The 19,650-nt window shown below is 36.3% G+C and overlaps 1 protein-coding gene across 1 annotated transcript; it reads left to right on the top strand.

Annotated features, from left to right (window-relative positions):
• Window positions 1–524: 524 nt before the first annotated feature.
• Window positions 525–17,866, top strand: unc93b1 (unc-93 homolog B1, TLR signaling regulator). Its single transcript, XM_052547210.1, is given in 14 exon segments — window positions 525–710; window positions 1,021–1,164; window positions 8,106–8,247; window positions 8,674–8,827; window positions 9,114–9,275; window positions 10,732–10,861; window positions 11,076–11,169; window positions 13,350–13,474; window positions 14,476–14,658; window positions 14,925–15,198; window positions 15,289–15,407; window positions 16,773–16,895; window positions 17,170–17,330; window positions 17,332–17,866. Coding segments are annotated over 13 exon segments (1,851 nt in total). The 5' UTR covers window positions 525–710; window positions 1,021–1,065; the 3' UTR covers window positions 17,417–17,866.
• The last annotated feature ends 1,784 nt before the right edge of the window (window positions 17,867–19,650 follow it).

Genomic DNA, 19,650 nt, shown 5'->3' with positions numbered 1-19,650 from the left:
TTTACAGACTTTTTTTTAGAGTGTAGCATACTAACTGACTCCTAATACACTGTTAAAAATAGAATTGTTCAGATTGTTTAGTTTTTCTAGTTTACTAGCCAACAACAACAAAAAAACAATCTTAAACTGTAATCGTTCAAAACAGGTACGTTTTTTAAAAATTCAATATATTTAGTTAAACAGTTATTAGCATTTTAATAAACAAACAAATCTAAATGTACATATATATATTTGCTGAGATTTAATGCAGTGACAATTTTGCTTTGTGATTACGCAATGACGTCACAGGGTCATTTAGCAACTTTTAGCAACAAATCAAACTTTCTTTAGCAACTTCCCATTAAAATTAGTTGGTAACACTGACATTAAAACTGCAATCAACCAAGACGGTGCCTAATAATTCGCTAGTAACTAGTATGTTGACAACAATGTTATCTTTCTTCATTAAGTTGAGCAAACATTGAGCAAGTCTTTCAACTGCCTTATGTCACGTGTGAACAGCCCACATTAGGAGGCACTGTCCCTTTAAGACAATGGGGAACTAGGGCAGAAAACTTTCATTTCCTTCTCTCTTTTTTTAATAAAACCTACAGCCATCGTTTTACGAGGAGAAAATTTCATTAGATGCTCCATATAAGTTGCTTAAACGTTAGGTTTTAATATTTTAAACGGCTGTGCAGACTTATAGCAATTGCGACATTTCCACTTTGGTAAGTTTGTTCATTAGTTAGTGCTAAATGTTTACTTCGCCCTGCTTGATCGTCAAGCTTCATTACATATACAACATTAAGTTACCTATAAATGCGTTAAAAAGCAGTTGCGCTATCGTGTTGTTGTCGTTTTATACACCTGTATTAGACCTTCCGCCCACAATCAAACCTTGTTTCGAACAAGTTTATGTAGTATTTAATTTAACATTACAGACTCACAGTCGCAACAGTTTTCTATTCTTCTCCCTCTTCTTTGCTGTCACTCAAAATGTTTATTTTGTTTTATGTTTGAAATGTTTACCTCTGGCAGTGATCTACCTGCATTACCGCGGTGAGAGAGCAGTGCGGCCGGCAGATGGCAGCAGTGATCACTGAGGAGAACGTGTACAGCGAGGCGGAGGCGGAGAGGGAGGCGGAGGGGAACCGAGCGCCCCCTGCTGATGCACATGATCAGGTGCAGCTGGCCGCTCCTGACGGAAACATACAGGGCTGTAATCAGGCCTTAAAAGTTAGGCCCGACAGGACCCGAGCCCGACAAGTACATTTTGATTGACAGCTTTTTAAAAGCCCGAACCCGTTTACAGCCCGACATTATTCAAATGTGCGCATGCACACAGCTCTTTTGCCTTTTGTCAACAATGAGTCATTTATTCATGTTTTAACATAATTTACTCATAAATAACATAGACTAGACTACTTAGAAAGTTGGAATAAAGAAATAAAATAAGTCCTCTGTAACATCGTAACATCTCAGCATTCTATAGGCTCATTTAACGTATACATAGACCAACGCACCAATAAAAACGAGTCATTTAAACAAATTTTAATTAAGATCAATTTTAAATTAAGATGGGTATTTGGCAATAACGAAATTAAGATAAAGGCTCCGCCGGATTTGCTTCGCACTAGCAGAAGATATTTAATTAAAGAATAATGCCAACATTAGCGTAAATACTCTGTCAACACTACGCATTTAAGACTCAATAAATATTTATAATTTGAAAAAACATTACTCACAGAGATTAGGCTAGGTCTACATGTTTTTGTGGAGGAAAATGATTTAATCCACTGTAGATGTCTTCAGCGCGTTCCTGCGCTCACTGATGGTGCGTCATTTCACTCATTATTTATTCTTATTATAAACATGGTCAAAACTTTTCCACACCTCAGAGTTTGCTTTAGTTACTGGTGCAACCAAAACGTAGCCTAATCACCAGAGGCAAGCCTCCGTTAAACCTGCTCAGCATCCATTTTCGCATCTTTCTCGCGCTAATCGAAACACATCACATGACTGCTCGTTTACCTCGCAAACCGGAGCGCAAGCCCGAGCCCGGCCCGAGCCCGGCCCGAGCCCGGCCCGAGCCCGGCCCGAGCCCGGCCCGAGCCCGCGTAAAATGATAGAAATTAAGCCCGAACCCGTCGGATCCCGACGGGTCCCGTCGGGTTCGGGCAAAGATCTTCAGCTCTAACAGGGATAGGTAGCTTCAGTAGCGGGCCAAGAATTTTTCTTTTTTTATGTAAGCTAGGATGTATCAGTGATAGCCTACTTCTGCTTTATTGACGACAAAACAGCTTGAAACGTTTTCTAAACTGGAAAAAAAAAGAAAATCTACGAAATAAATATTTAACCACTGTTAATGTTATCATTCCAGAACTTAATTCTTCAATAAAAACTGTTGTTTAGGTGACATTAAATGTTATATAATTTTACGAAATGTGATGTAATGTTACATGTTTTACATCTTTTAATCAAATAATTCAATAATATAAAAATAATAAATCATTTTAATTTGACATTTCCTTGAAGCCTTCTTATTTTTTTTTTCTTTAAATAGCCTACTCATAATTTATAGTTTGTGAATTTAATATACTGATGTACCATGAAGTTTAAAAGTCTCAAGTCTTTTTTTATATTTATTACAACATGTTCTTTAAAATTACACTTAGGGCTGCACAATTAATCGAATTTCTAATCTCGATTACAATTATAGATGGCAGGGCCGTGCACAGACCTTTTGAGGGGCATGTGCTGAAACTGAAAAAGGGCACCCCCCTCCCTTTTTTATATCAAGATTATTTAGTAACCCTGCATAAAAGGAAGAAATGGTCACATCTTCATGACAAATTCAATAACACAAAATAATAGTCTCAAAAGCTTTAGATTTATTCACGATTAATAACAACCATAATAATAATATTAGATAATATAGATAAACAGGGTTTTAAGGGCTTCTTTAAACCTAATTACAACAGCAACCTTCTGTGAGCCATGTATCTGGCAAAAATGTTATACTGTGGTGGACCAGGGATGTTGGTCTCTTGAATGTCTCTTATTCACTACACTTTCCCTAAAATAAGCCAGCAATGAAAAAATACATACAAATAGTGTGAAAAGTACAGTTGCAGTGAAAAGCATTTCTGAAGGATCACGTGACACTGTAATGTAAGTAATGATGCTGAAAATTCAGCTTTGATCACAAAAATAAATTACATTTTAAAATATATTCAAATAGAAAACAGTTATTTAAAATTGTAAAAATATTACACAATTTTACTGATTTTGCTGTATTTTGGATCAAATAAATGAAGCCTAGGAATGAATCATGAATTACATTCTGCATGATAAAATATAAAGATTTCACAGTGATCTTCTGTAATTTTTTTTTTTTAGTTACTACTACATTACTGTAGTAAAACCATGTTTTACAACATTTTATACATGTGAGGACGAGCGGAGAGTATACCATAACATGAATAGCCTAAATGTTAATAAATTAAGTGTATCAGCAATCATAAATCAAAGAAAAAATTTCTTAGAAATATATGTTATCTAGGTGACGAGGATCACTCGTCGCTTTGTGTAAGTTCCAGAACGAAACAGCGCGGGGGCGCACGATTTTCCGATGGTAAAAACAATTGTGTTGTTGTTTTACTTATCAATATATCGTTTTTGACCAGCGAATGTGTGCAAATGTGAATGTTTTTTTATTTTTTTTTCGTCATTAAAACGGCGACGGCGCCTGCCACTGCCGGTGTAGCAGTCGATTCTGTTCCCCTCGGAATGTCTGTTCCCCTTTACGCAAACATACTACAATTCTGGCGTTGTTGCCGAGTTACTGTACGTACGATCAGAACTAGCGTGCACCAGAAGCGTGACTGGATGTACGGCAAGTCAAATAGTTCAAAATACCGTCCTAAATCTTAAACTTGAAAATAAATTTAAGACGAGAGGTTTTTCAACTTGAAATGTAAAAACATAAGACAAAAATAACGGAACAACTGCAAGATGTATAATAATAAAAAAAGAACATAAACGGGAGTGTGAGAATAATTTTACTATGCTGCAGTGTAGCAAGAAATTTGTCCCTTTTTGCTTTCCTTACATCCAGGTGTGTTTGGTGTATTTTCATGCGGGAATGTTGCCAAATCCGCGGAATTTAGGCTACTTTGGGAAAATGTTTGATTAACTATTTGGTTGGGTTTATTACACGGACCTGGCAACCCGAGGGGAAACAGACATTGGGGAACAGAATCGACTGCTACACCGGCATCACATTACATTTTCATCTAATGTTACAAACTAGTTTTTTTAGCAATATATACGGAGCGCTCAGTTTTTCCTGTGGTAAAATGCATTTGGCCAAAATAGCATTTTATAAAAGATGAAATGCAACTATATGCACAGGCTATTTAAGTGTTGGCTATGTATTGGCTATGACTAGATGGCAAATGCTAGCCCTCTCTCTCAGGTGACGTCCCACATGTCTCAGTCAGTGAGTCAGTCAGACATCAAATAAATAAAATATGAGCCTTTATAGACATAGGGTCTCATTCATGAAACATTCGTAAATATATGAGTAAATATGGGAGTGATTTGCGCGTAAAGAGACCTTCCCGAAAACCCTTCTCCTGATTCACAAATACTTCGTAAACGTCAGATGTGATAGTGAAATGTGTGTGTGTGTTAATGAATTCCAATCAGTCGTAAATGGGACGCGCGTGCACGCTCATTCTCAATTACCATAAATCCCGCCCATTAAATCCGACAGACAACTATATATGAGCATCATATTATGACACCAAATGAAGGATTTCAACGTCTCTTCTCAAAAGCGAATGAAAAATAACAATTTCTCAGCTGCAGAAATTGAAGTTTTATTATCAGAAGTTCATTCAAAACGCCACATTTTATTTTCAAGCGTACATAGTGGCGTACTATCAGGTCCTAAAAAAAGGAAGCTAGGCAGCATATTACAGATGCTGTTAATGGAGTTTCTTCTGTTAATCGAACAGTCCCAGAAGTGAAAAGAAAATGGTTCGACATGAAGCTTGACAGCTTCATTAGTTCACTTCGAAAAAATCGTATTCAAACTGGAGGAGGACCACCATCATCATCGAGCATATCTACATACTACTAGGCTACTCTCATAATAAAAGTAAAAAGAAAAACCGTATGTAATTACTTTATATAATATTTTTTTTTTCAAAATGCTGTGTAAATATGTACCCGATTAAGGTGAATTAAAATGCAGCCGTATTAATGAGCAAAATGGTCAGATGTTAAACGCACTATTTACGCGTAGCTGGGAGCAGGTGTAGATTTCTTTCGTACCAACTAACATTTGGAAAATACGAACATTTTAATGAATCCGAAATTTTATGACAGAACCACTTTACACACGATTTACACAAAAATTAGTTCTGCTCGTTTTTCATGAATGAGACCCATTGTGTTTAGTAGTACTTATTCAAACAACAAGATATTTATTTACCCTTCGCAAAACTTTGTTCAGCTCAGCTGGTGTCTACTGTGCGGCTGCTGTGGAACTTCAGTTGATTCAATGAATATAGAGGGGGCGGAGTTATCAGCTTACTGACAGCTTGAGGATCGAATAAGATTTACACAAGCTCGTTTTAAGAACTTTCATTTGCTAAATATTTGTAAAACAGACAGACAGACGTAAAGGGTGACCAATAGCATTGTTTAATAAAAAAATTAAAAAAAACACCACCAAAAAAAGGGCACTTAGGAGTGTAAGGGCAAAAAGGGCATGTGCTCTGCACATGTTGAGCCCTACCTGTGCACGTGCCTGATAGATGGTGCAGTTACATAATCGTTCAAACCAGCAATTAATCGTTCAAAGTCTACTTATGTTATTCTACGTGCTTAAGATGCGTTTTTTCTTTCTACATGTTATCTTCAGTGTTTTCCCCATTATTTAAATTGGAATTTTAGTATAACATGTTAATACTATTCATATTTTTACTTTTTTTTATATAATTTAAAGACACCAATCCGATGTACAGGTGCTTAGAATATCATCAAATAGTTGATTTATTTCACTAATTCCATTCAAAAAGTGAAACTTGTGTATTATATTCATTACACACAGACTGATATATTCAAATGTTTATTTCTTTTAATTTTGATGATTATAACTGACAACTAAGGAAAATCCCAAATTCATTAACTCAGAAAATTAGAATATTACTTAAGACCAATACAAAGAAAGCATTTTTATAAATCTTGGCCAACTAAAAAAAGTATGAAAATGAAAAGTATGAGCATGTACAGCACTCAATACTTAGTTGGGGCTCCTTTTGCCTGAATTACTGCAGCAATGCAGCGTGGCATGGAGTCGATCAGTCTGTTGCACTGCTCAGGTGTTATGAGAGCCCATGTTGCTGTGATAGTGGCCTTCAGCTCTTCTGCATTGTTGGGTCTGGCATATTGAATCTTCCTCTTCCCAATTCCTCATAGATTTTCTATGGGGTTAAGGTCAGGCGAGTCTGCTGGCCAGTTAAGAATAGGGATACCATGGTCCTTAAACCAGGTACTGGAAGCTTAGTCACTGTGTGCAGGTGCCAAGTCCTGTTGGAAAATTAAATCTGCATCTTCATAAAGTTGGTCAGCAGCAGGAAGCATGAAGTGCTCTAAAACATCCTGGTATATGGCTGTGTTGACCTTGGACCTCGGAAAACACAGTGGACCAACACCAGAAGATGACATGGCACCCCAAACCATCACTGACTGTGGAAACTTTACACTGGACCTCAAGAAACGTGGATTGTGTGCCTCTCCTCTCTTCCTCCTGACTCTGGGACCCTGATTTCCAAAGGAAATGCTAAATTTACTTTCATCAGAGAACATAACTTTGGACCACTCAGCAGCAGTCCAGTCCTTTTTGACTCCAGAGACTTCTGATGCTGTCTGTTGTTCAAGAGTGGCTTGACACAAGGAATGCGACAGCTGAAACCCATGTCTTGCATACGTCTGTGTGTAGTGGTTTTTGAAGCACTGACTCCAGCTGCAGTCCACTCTTTGTGAATCTCCCCCACATTTTTAAATGGGTTTTGTTTCACAATCCTCTCCAGGGTGCGGTTATCCCTATTGCTTGTGCACTTTTTTTCTATCACATCTTTTCCTTCCCTTCACTTCTCTATTAATGTGCTTGGACACAGAGCTCTGTCAACAGGCAGCCTCTTTTGCAATGACCTTTTGTGTCTTGGCCTCCTTGTGCAAGGTGTCAGTGGTCTTCTTTTGGACAACTGTCAAGTCAGCAGTCTTCCCCATGATTGTGTAGCCTACAGAACTAGACTGAGAGACCATTTAAAGGCCTTTGCAGGTGTTTTGAGTTAATAAACTGATTAGAGTGTAGCACCAGGTGTCTTCAATATTGAACCTTTTCACAATATTATGATTTTCTGAGATACTGAATTTGGGATTTTCCTTAGTTGTCAGTTATAATCATCAAAATTAAAAGAAATAAACATTTGAAATCTATCAGTCTGTGTGTAATGAATGAATATAATATACAAGTTTCACTTTTTGAATGGAAATACTGAAATAAATAAACTTTTTGATGATGTTCTAATTAGAGTGTTAGCTCCACTGTGAGACACCAATGTGTCCCTGAGCAAGACACTTAACCCCTAGTTGCTCCAGAGGCGTGTGACCTCTGCCATATATAGCAATTGTAAGTCGCTTTGGATAAAAGCATGAGCTAAATGAATAAATGTAAATGTCAATAAATGTATTATGACCAGCACCTGTATATTTGACATTTGAGGCTTAATACTATAGAAAGGTTTTTTAAGTTAGTGTTTTCAGCTTGTTTATTTTCATATAAAAAATACGGAATCCACTTGCATCAAACGATGGTATAAACATGATTCAATGTAAATTGTGAGAATCTTAATAATTGCAAGTACAATTTCAAGGGAATAATCGACAATTATGATTTTTGTCATGACCGTGCAGCCCTAATTAAACTACTATTCAAAAGTCTTTTATGTTCTCCAAGGCTGCATTTATTTGAAAAATACATGAAAAATGGTAAAATCTCGAATTTTCAATGTGGTCTCAGACCTTTTGGACCATTCTTCCACTGACAGGTTGAGGAGTTTCTCGGCCCACATCCTGACTACGATGAGGATGAGGAGGAGCGCAAGTACTACAGACGAAAGAGGCTGGGCGTAGTGAAGAACGTGGTGGGGGCCAGTTGCGGAGGAATGATCATCTACAGCGTTTACATGGGTCAGCCATTGTGCATCACACACCACAGGCACATAACATGAATCAGTCCAGTGATGACCTCATACTCCTCAAAGTCTGCACGCTGCTTTATAAAAAGATCTTACTCTAAATACGACACTGAGTAGGACTCTACTTATGTCACACTGTTGTATCAGTGTGATTTCATTATGCACTGTCTGCAGTGCAAATGAATATGACATGTTTTTTGGATGGCATACTTCACTGACTCTTCACTCTTCTGGCCATTTTTAGCAAGTTCATTGGCATGCACACACACACACACACACACAAAAAGATGTCTCATTTGGACCGAGACTGTGAAATCAAGGAACAGCTGACAAATCTGAGACATCTTGTCACAAGCCAAAAACAAAAGAAGGTTTTCGGAGAGTTGTGCATGTTTCATCATGAGCTGTTTCTTTGTAGGTCTATTACAGATGCAGTTAATTCTGCACTACGATGAGACGTATAGAGAGGTGAAGTATGGTACGTTAGGGCTGGAGGATATCGACAACAAAATGCTGATGGGCATCAACGTTACACCTATTGTCGGCCTGCTCTACACGCCGGTGCTCATTAGGTTAAGTTTTTCTCTTTCCTTGCATTTGTCTTTTGTTTCATAATGCTCATGCAACCTACGTTTTTCCGCTTTGCTCATTTAGTTTGGTTCTTTGGATGTTTTTTGTTGCCCGCCGTCACTGTTATTAGCAATGCTTCTACTGTTCATCTACTGTCCACTTATTTCTCAAGCAGTTTTGGCACCAAAGGTCTTCTCACGTCTGTGGTGTGAACTAAAAATGATACTATGAATAATTACAGTTCAGTAACCCCACACCCTTAATTGTTTTTCTCAATTTCTTTCTCAGATTTCTTGGTACTAAGTGGATGATGTTCCTGGCTTCGGGCATCTATGCTCTCTTTGTATCAACCAATTACTGGGAGCGATATTACACTCTTGTACCGTCAGCTGTGGCCATTGGTATTGTCATCGTTCCTCTTTGGGCATCACTTGGAAACTACATCACCAGGTGAGGGTGTTCAGAAGCTGAAGGTGCCTGGATCAGTGATGTACAGTATAGTTTGAGGAAGACATGAATGATTCTATTGAGCAAGTAAGCTTTAAATTGATCAAAAGCAACAGTAAAGACATTTATAATATTATAAATACTATTCTATAAATAAATCCTGAGAAAATGGTCATTGTTAATAAAATGTAATGATGCTGAAAATTCAGCTTTTACCTCACCGGAAATATTACGATTTTAAAGTATTTAAAATAGAAGATAGTAATAATATAATATATAGTAATAATATTTCACAGTTTTGGTGTTTTTAATAGGAGGCTTCTTTCAGAAAAATGTACAGATTTTTTGAATGATGGTGTATGGGTCAGTCATTTTAAGCATATTGCTATTTTATTGGAAGTTTACAGTATTTTATTCTACTTCTCAATTTTCTGCAGTAATTCAGCATTATTACGCAAAATAAAAGCAAAACTGAAGCTGCAGTTGTAATGCACTATTTATCAGTATTATATTGATTATTGTCCAATATTAGAGAATTTTGAATATATATGTGACCCTGGACAACAAAACCAGTCATAAGAGTCCGTTTTTTCGAAATAGAGATTTATACATCGCACGAAAGCTGAAAAAATAAGTTGTATGGTTTATTAGGACAATATTTGGCCGAGATACAACTATTTGAAAATCTGGAATCTGAGGGTGAATATTGAGAAAATCAGTTGTCCAAGTGAAGTTCTTAGCAATGCATATGAATAATCAAAAATTAAGTTTTGATATATTTACAGTAGGAAATTTACAAAATATCAATAATTTTGACTGGTACAATGTATTGTTGGCTATTGCTACAAATATAACCCAGCGGCTTAAGACTGGTTTTGTGCTCCAGGGTCACATATTTTGCAGTTACAGGCCATAACATGAAAACCATCCTTCGCTGTGAAATATTTTAAATACAAGAAACTTGACCTCCAACAGTAGCATTTAAAAAAATATATATTTTTCAATTCTATCTACTTGTTTTTTTTATTATTATTATTATTATTTTAAAAACCCTTGCTAGTGGTGTTATACTAATCTGGATTTGTCACAGTATTTACATATTATATTTACATAAAAATTACCCGTTTGTTGGTTTAATTGCTTCTATTGTTCTTATTTATAAGAACAACAAAACCATCTGCTAAACGATTGAATGTAAATGTAAAATGATCCCAGTTCTGTTGGAGAAACTATAGCTAAGCCAAAATGTCGGATGATTTTCATTATTGCAACACCGACTCGACAAATCAGCTCTGTGAGTTGGTAAACGGGGAAACCTGCTTGCTCATCATTTTTCAGATTATGCATTTAGCAATTCTCAGTTATACCACCTCACATAGTCTTTGCTCACTAGAAAAATACAATAAGAGTTAACTAACTCCCCACCCACTCCCTCCTCTTTGTTTTGTGTGGTGATCAGAATGGCCCAGCAGTATTATGAGTATGTGAACTATAAAGACGAACATGTCCAGGAGCAGAAGAAGCCCCCCAAAGGAGCCTTCAATTCTTACATCATCATTTTCCAGTCCGTCTTCTACATCATTTTCCATGTGAGATAAGATGATCCGTTTCTGGCTAAAATGTGTGCAGTTGCAGTAAATCAGTAATAGTTAACCTTTAATTAGTTGTGTTTTCCCCTGAAGTGTTTATGTGTATTCAGAACTGCGTGTGTGTGTATGTGTCAGATCCCGACTGCATATGTGGGTTTGTGCATTAATATGCAGCTATTTATAGCGTTCACTCTGTCTCTCTTCTCTCCTGCAGCTGAGTTTCGTGTTTGCCGAGTTCCCCATGGTGCTGTTTCTCAATCGCTATCTGAATGATTACAAACACACTCTCTTCAAAGTCACGCAGTGTGGTAAAATCCTCTCGCTTGATCTTGAACTCTTTTTAGCTTTACACACTTGGTGTCATTCACAGACCGAGCAGCTGCTTAGTATGATATTTGCATTAGTTCTCATATCTTTTTGTGATGTTTTCACATGCTTGATGCTCAATGTAGAACGAAGAATAGTCAAAAAAAGACTTGGGAGTGTGAAGTACTAAAGACTTTCAAAACTGATGTGCTGGCTTGCTGCGCTCACTGGGGAGACTTTTAAAAAGTTATTCACCTTTTGCGGGTTATAACACCTATAAAAATAAAACCCACCACATTAAACATAAGGTATACATATTTATAAGGGAGCTACAAGATATAAAAACAAAAACTGATATTATGGAAAAACAATATAACACCCGAACAGCTGTTGCTTTCTATGCCGACCAGAATTGCTAGGAAAATGAGTAACCCAACGGCAGAAGAAAATCGATTTCAGTATGAGATTCATTCAAATGTTTGTCAGTAAGATCTTTGAAAAAAATATTTTTTTTCTTATGCATACAAACGCTGCATCTATTTGATCAAAATACAGTAAAACAGTATGTTTTTCTATTTGAATATATTTTAAAATGCAGTTTATATTCCTGTGATGTAAAGCTAAGATTTCAGCATCATTGCTCCAGTCTTCAGTGTCACATGATCCTTCAGAAATCATGATAACATGCTGACTTGATGCTACGTACTATTTTTATGGAAACCATTTTTCCAGGATTGTTTAAAAGAACAGCATTTATTTGAATTAGTTAGTTAATTATTTAATTAATCCAAAGAGACTAACAAATGAGAGAGCAAAAATTGAATACATCCTTACTGAATAAATGTAATAATTTCTTTGAGAAAATGTACTGACTGCCAAACTTTTGAATGTTTAGCATTTGAAACCCTTTTTCTAATTTCTTTGTCTTTTTTTGGTTTGGTTTTATAAAACAATATATGTATGGATTCATAACTAAGAGAAAACATATTCGTGACCCTGGACAAAAAAAGTCATAATATTCAATTATTTAAATTAAAATATTTGTATTATTTATACATAATAATATATAGTAAATAAGCTTTCAATTGATGTATGGTTTGTTAGGATCAGAAAATATTTGGCCAGGATACAACTATTTGAAAATCTGGAATCTGAGGGTGCAAAAAAATCAAAATACTGAGAAAATCGCCTTTAAAGCTGTCCAAATCTAAGTTCTTAGCAAAGCATATTACTAATCAAAAATTAAGTTTTGATATATTAAAACTTTTTTTATTTACTTTTCAAATTTACAAACTTAATATCCTAGTGATTTTTGGCATAAAAGAAAAAAATATATAATTTTGAACCACACAATGTATTGTTGGCTATTGCTACAAATATACCCCTGCGACTTAAGACTGGTCTTGTGCTCCAGGGTCACATTTGTGTTTGTCAAATGTTAGTGAATCATGATCATAAGTAATGCAGTAACTAATAGCAAAATTCACTCCGAAAAGTGAAGTTGGTTCTCTAGAATAATATATATCTATTTGTTAATTGTTTAGTTTATTTTTATTTATTTATAATTAATTTAAATGAATATATTCTGTATATGTTGTATGGCCTTAGTAGTGTCCAAATACTTAACAGAGTGAAATGCCCATTACTTCTACTACATTTACTTAATTACACCGAAAATAAATTTACCCTTAATCAACTCCATGTAACACTAAAGAAAATAGTAAAAAAAAAGGAACAAAATCATCTTGAAGGCATGGTAGTTTCATGTGTTAATATTTACAGTTAAGAAAAAATCAGTTATTTGGCAATGAGAAATTTCACACTTCTGCCTTCCTGCAAACCAGGGCATCAGCACATCTGCTCTTCAGCGCTCTGCTGTTTCTGACTCTTCCTAGCTCTCAGCAGAGATGAGGATATGAGTTTTTTTTTTTTTTTTTTACCAGTGTTTAAAATTGCAAAATAGCCAAATTACCAGCAGCCCTGCTTAACATAGAAAGTCACCCACTTGCCATATTGTGTAGTGAAAAACACTGTATAAAGAAAGAAGCAGTTTGAAGTCTCAAGTCTTTAAAAAATGTATGCATCCAGACCCAAAATGTAATATAAAAACTGTCTTGCAGTCTTGTGCAATGCATTATTTTCTCTTGTCTTAATTTATCTTCCCTCTCTCTCTCTCTCTCAGGAGCCTCCGGGAAAGGGGTGATAGAGAATTTAAATAAGACCGTTTTGCTCAGCTTGCCTCGCTCTCTGCTCCTCATCGAGGTGGAGAGTGTGCTTATGGGGGCAGCCTTCCTCGCCATGCTCATCGTAAGACTTTGATCATCATCATCATCATCATCATCACTGATGTCTCTATCCGCCACATCATCTTAAATAAAATAATAAAATAAAGGATTATATCAGTCTGTAGTCAACAGCAATTTGACCTTGATAGTCTTTTCACATAGATATTTCATACTGAAACAAACTAGGATTGTTATTTTGTTTTTAATAAATCAAGTGGTAATTCAAAAAAGGAATATTTCACCCAGAAATAAATCTTTTATATAGACTCATGCTATTCTGAATCCATTACTTTCTGTTAGCACTTTTTTCATGTGTCCTTGTTACACATTATATGTATTTATTATAGAAATAACAGTAAATTATGCATAATTAAAAAAGAGTTAGTATGGTAAGTACACGTCGTTAATTGATTTCTGGGTACACATTTGTAATTACATGGTAACAAAGACACATTAAAATAATAAATGTCTTTTTTTCTTTTTAAAATTAATTTCCCTATAATTGAATGACTTAATGACTACCACGTTCCAAATGACAACAAGTACTATAAAATGAACATAGAGTGCTCCATACAATGCAGTTTTGTTTTTATGAGATAAACAAATCAAAATTGTATCATTGTTCAACTGAATCACATCAAGTTTGATGTCCATTTTATTTTTATTTTTATTTTTAAACATTCTCTTTAAGAAAATTCAGTTAAAAAAACAGTAATTGCTGTCTATTGAAATATTTAATAATCCTCATACTACAAAAAAAGTCTTTCTTTTTGTGTTTCAAATGAATAATGTAGAATGTCATTAAAAAAAACTGATCTTGTGCTCTGGTTTGATACCAGCAACAAAGCCTATATTTTGGACTTTTCCTCACACAACGTTCCAATGTTTTATCATGTAGTGCGCGAGTGGATTAAACTGCTCATAATTAATCAAACTTCACCTTTCATGTTGCACTTTAAAAATAATTGCCATTTTGGAGTGAACTACCGGTTTTAACAGTGTGCTGCCGGTGTTCCCTAACAGTTCCTGGTGTTGTGTGGAGCTGCATATCGTCCCACAGAGGAGATTGACCTCCGCAGCATCGGCTGGGGGAACATCTTCCAGCTGCCCTTCAAGCACTTACGAGACTACCGTCTCCGTCTGCTCTGTCCGTTCTTCGTCTACTCTGGCTTTGAAGTGCTCTTCGCCGTCCAGGGAATCATACTGGTGAGAAAAAATGAACTGTGTAGCTGAAAGACACAAGTAAAATGTGAATACCAAAAGTCACAGTGTCAGCCTTCAGCACTGAGTATCTTTTTAGCTTAACAAGGCAAGTTTTTGGTTGCTGTTTTACAATATTAAACACCTACGAAGACACTGCAAGTAAACCAATTTGCCTGCTATTTAGGTTAATTAAGCTATTAAAGGAACTGCATGCAATCACTCATTACCTAAACAGATTTTCTCTTTTTTTTAATGCCCGTCTTTCTCAGTCATATGGAGTGTGTGCAGTAGGGATGGAGAAGCTGTGGTTGTTAGTTATGGTGTATGGTTTGTCATCCTCCATCTGTTCGGGCCTGGCCCTGATGCTGCTGCGCTTGCCCAGGCAGACCATTCTTCTGGTGGGTGCCTTTGTGCACTTTGTGCTAATTATAGCCCTTATGTGCTGGTCGCCCCATCCACGAGAGCCTAGCTATCTTCCGTATCTGTTGGTGCTCACTGCCCTCTGGGGTCTGGGTACTGCGCTCAACAAGACTGGACTGAGCAGTGAGTATATGTGCCATTTCCACGTTAAGTTTACACTCATTTCAAAATTGCGCTAACATCAATGATTTAACATGACGCTGTTATGTGTAGCTCTGCTGGGGATGCTGTATGAAGACAAGGAGCGACTAGACTTTGTTTATACCATCTACCACTGGTGGCAGGCCATTGCAATCTTCATCGTCTATCTTTGGTCTGCATTGCCTATGCGGGTAAAGCCTTTATTTTTTGTAGGTTTTGGCTGCCTACTTTGCATTTGCTGTAACAGGACACCAGGCAAAACATAATTTACAAAATGTTCAGTTATGTCAATTATGGTTACAACATGTCACCTGATGCAACATAAAGGGCATAAATCCATCATAAAAAGTACTCTACATGGATAATAAATGCTTACTGAAGTGTGTCGATGCATTTGTGTTAAAATAATATCCATATTTAAAACTTCCTGTGTGTTTCACGAGAGAGTGGCGGCATTCCAGCGGATGATCTAGGCGTAGTGTAAGCCCCATTATAAAGCTTCAAAGAGCCAGGACACTTTTTAAAATATAAAAAGTAGGAAAATCATAAACACTTTGGCTTGAGGAAGATTTTCATTTTTGGGTAAACTATCCCTTTAAATCTCAGAAACCTTAAGCATTTATATGCAATTACAAATTTCAGTGCATTTTTTTAAGTACTATTATAAATTGGTCATATAGTCAAAATTCTGTTTTGAATATGAACTATTAATTAGACATTGTAACGTGAGAATGATTAAGTAAATACAGTAATGTAAGGGTCCTCAGTTAATTTCAGATTGGATATACTGTTAGTAGCAGTTTAGTAAGGGGGAGTCAGTTGTGAGCTCAGTATCAACTGGAATTAATAAATGACGTAAACAAGCTGTTTTGTGTATCTTTTTGAATAATTTTTTCCTGTTTAAAGCTTTTTATTAATTTTAGCAGGAGCCCACAAGATCAGGGAAAATTTGCATGAGGATGAATGATTTCCCCCTGCAGAGTTCACTTCGGGTTCAGTTGGTCATGCAAATTTGCGACACTGAACAGTTGTTTGGTTTGAAATTGACCTCTATGTGAATTGTGCTTTTTATATATCACTGCACTATAACTGATAATGGACAATGGACTGTTTTTGTCAACAAAATTTCGCTGAAATGGTGACTGCACTGCACTTAAAAAACGGTTTGTTAAAAAATCACATTGTTAATGAGTACAGAAAACACTGAGATCTACTCAAACACATTAAACTGTGGTCAGATGCTTTTTGTCACAGTTTGGTGGTAGTCTGGCGTTCTGTCTAAAGGTGTGGCAACATTAGCAGTATTTCAGCAAATTTTTTATGTACTATGAAGCACAGTTCACACAGAAGTTAATTCAAACCAAGCAGCTTTCATTTGCGTTACTAACATGAGCATTGCGAATTCTGCACTGGGCGCTTTTTCACACTCGCGCAAAACTCCCGACAGAATTTTCTTCATGAAATTCCATTAAAAATGTGGAAATGTATCCACATGGTTTTTAACACAAAAATCAATATTTAACATTGTTGAACATTATCTCTGGTCTCTTTCACAGGCCAAGCTTGGACTCCTATTGTTGACTCTCATAGTGGCGTGCTTCTGCTACGTACAGATGGAGCGACGCCTGGCAAAGAAAATTCCTTTCAGGTTGCCGCGGATTCCCCGTCCACGACACAAGGTAATTCAGCTATTAATGTGTCACTGCAGTGAGTCCCTGGAGGCTTTAAAGTGATTCTATAAAAGAAACAGCCTCTCCAGTGCCTTTCTGTTAGCTTAGAAGTAGATTAATTTATTCGGTAAAATAAAAAAATTACGTTTCCAGGTTCAAAACAACTTTATTGAGAGAATTTGTCGATAACCACAGACGATAATTTTGACTCATCCTCAATTTGGATTATTATACTTCCATATCACTCTCACTGCTAATGTCTTACATTACTGTCCTGTTCCAGGTCAAAGGTTACCGGTACCTCGAGGAAGAAAATTCTGATGAATCTGACACAGACTTGAGTGATGCTGATGAGAAAGATGAGGATGAGAGAAGGTTGGTTGAGGAGGACAGAAATACAGACGAGGATTCCCAGGGTTCACAGGGACCCGGAGAGGAGAAGGGTTAGGGACCGCAGAAAGAAACACGACAACTCTGCCTACGAACACGCAGCAGAGAGGGAGGAATATGTCCAGCACATGAGAGACTAGAAAAGGAGAGGTGAAAAGGTACGATTGGGGATTGAAAAGAGTTGAAAGGAAGTTGTAAAATACTGAATGGCCAATTGAAGGAGAAGCGATGGTATGGGCAGCATTTACTCAGTTTTATATTAAATAGTGCTTTTTTCTTTGGAAAGAAAAGGTTTAGGCCACCGATGGAAAAAATGAAGGTCAGAAAGTAGTTCACAGTGTAAAAATAAAAGTAGAGGTGAACCAAACATTTCATTTAAATGAGGACTGCAGATAACTTGTAAAGTTAAGTGGTTTGTTGCCATAGAAATGGATATTCTACATTTCAGACTTGGTCAAGGTGATTCTTGGTCAATTCTGATTCTTTTCTGTGCGCTGTACTTCTTTATTCAATTCATATCTGTTTTCCTGATTGTAACTGAAAAACCAGTTTTAAATTTGTAATAAACATAAAATAGAGGAGATATACAATTTCAAATTGTGCTTTTGCTTATTTTTGAATGTTTTAAACCAATGTATGATGTGCTTTAATATGAACTACATAATACTGCAAGATTATTATTTATTTTTTATTTATTTAGAGTTTGCAGTGATTCCCTTTCATATGCATTTGATAAGGTATTTTATGCTATTATATTCTTCTTTACACAGAATTACTTTTTGGTATTTTTCCATTTTTTTTCCATTTATTTTTTATTTAAACATGCTCTAGATGACTTTCGTGCATGACACAGCATTCTAAAAATGTAGTACTCAAGTTCAGAAAAGTTCAACAATGCATTTTTGCAAAATGCTGCAAAAGATGCAAGACTTGACTGCATTGCAACAGCCAAAAAATTTAGCACATCATGTTTATATAAACAGTGGGATGTTATAATGCGAACTGCCCCATTTAATCTTGGATTTCAGATGAAAAGAAAAGGAGCATGCTTTGACGCTACAGTATGATTTGCTCTGAATGGTGGTCAATCAGGATTTTTTCCCAAAAATAATTTTAAATTTAAAATACATTCCTTAGTCCCCAGCATTATGACCTTTTTGTGTATTAGTGCCTTACTGCTATCATAAAACATTTACTAGATATATTACTATCTTTACATTACAGTCTTTTTGCGAACAGGCAAAAAGAAAAAGAAGCTAGTTTGAGGTGAGTATGTTTTTATTAGTCAACCGTTGTCCTCCTCTCCTCCGAATGGTGTAACACACACTCCCATCTGTCCCCATATGGCACTCAAACGTCACAGAGACGTGACATGGTTGCATATACAGATACACATCTTGCCTTGATTGACACTTTTCACTCTCCGGTGTCTCCCACTTTACTTCTGTTGTATAGAATATTAGTTTCATAAGAATACTGTTTTTATATGCTACTACTTTACCTTGGATCACATGGGGATTAATGTGAGCTGGTGATTTTTGTTGAATGGGCATTGATGTGGATCTTTGTATGCTTTGAAGTGGAAACTACGTGCAGCCATTGATGGTCTTACAATTTGCCACACTGCACCTCATAAAGTGACTGCTGCTAAAATGACTGGTGTGACGACTCTGTTTTCCAAGCTCTGCATGTTTTCCGTTTCCTTCCTTGCGCCCTCAGGCATTACTGCTGGATTCTGTCGATGGACTGGATCTGAGGGGTCCTCGATAGCCAGGGTACTCGTAACACACAAGGCTGCAGGGAAACAGACAATGACAGGAAATGAGGAGAAAATGTGGCATCTGAATACATTATGACAAGCTGTGTGGAAGGGAACGGGGAAAAAAAATGTTTTAATAGAAAGTAATAATCTTCATTTAACAAATTTGGCTAGATTCTAATGTGCAAAAACACCTTAGTTTAGGGACCAATTCTCATGGTTAACTAGTTAACAGCACATAGTTGTAAAGCACATATTCTGCATACCATATTTTTCAACCCTTAAAGGGTTATCTCACCCAAAAATGAAAATAAGGCCATAAATTACTCCCCTTCAAGTCATCTTGGGTGTATATGACTTATTTATTTCAGACGAATCCAGTCTGAGTAATATTAAAAATTGTCTTTGATCTTTCAAGCTTTTTAATGACACTCGTACATCCATAAAAAAAAATGTATGGGTGAACAAAGGCCTCCTGAAGCGAATTGATGTGTTATTGTAAAAAAAAAAAAAAAAAATCCATATTCAAACCTTTATAATCACTTTAATAGCTTGTGCTCACAGTTTTACTGCTGTACTGCTCTGCTTTTAACCCATCCAAAGTGCACACACACA

Source organism: Carassius gibelio, chromosome B1 (genome assembly GCF_023724105.1).
Source record: "Carassius gibelio isolate Cgi1373 ecotype wild population from Czech Republic chromosome B1, carGib1.2-hapl.c, whole genome shotgun sequence".
Taxonomy (NCBI): Eukaryota; Metazoa; Chordata; class Actinopteri; order Cypriniformes; family Cyprinidae; genus Carassius; species Carassius gibelio.
This window is presented reverse-complemented; position numbering and strand designations above follow the sequence as displayed.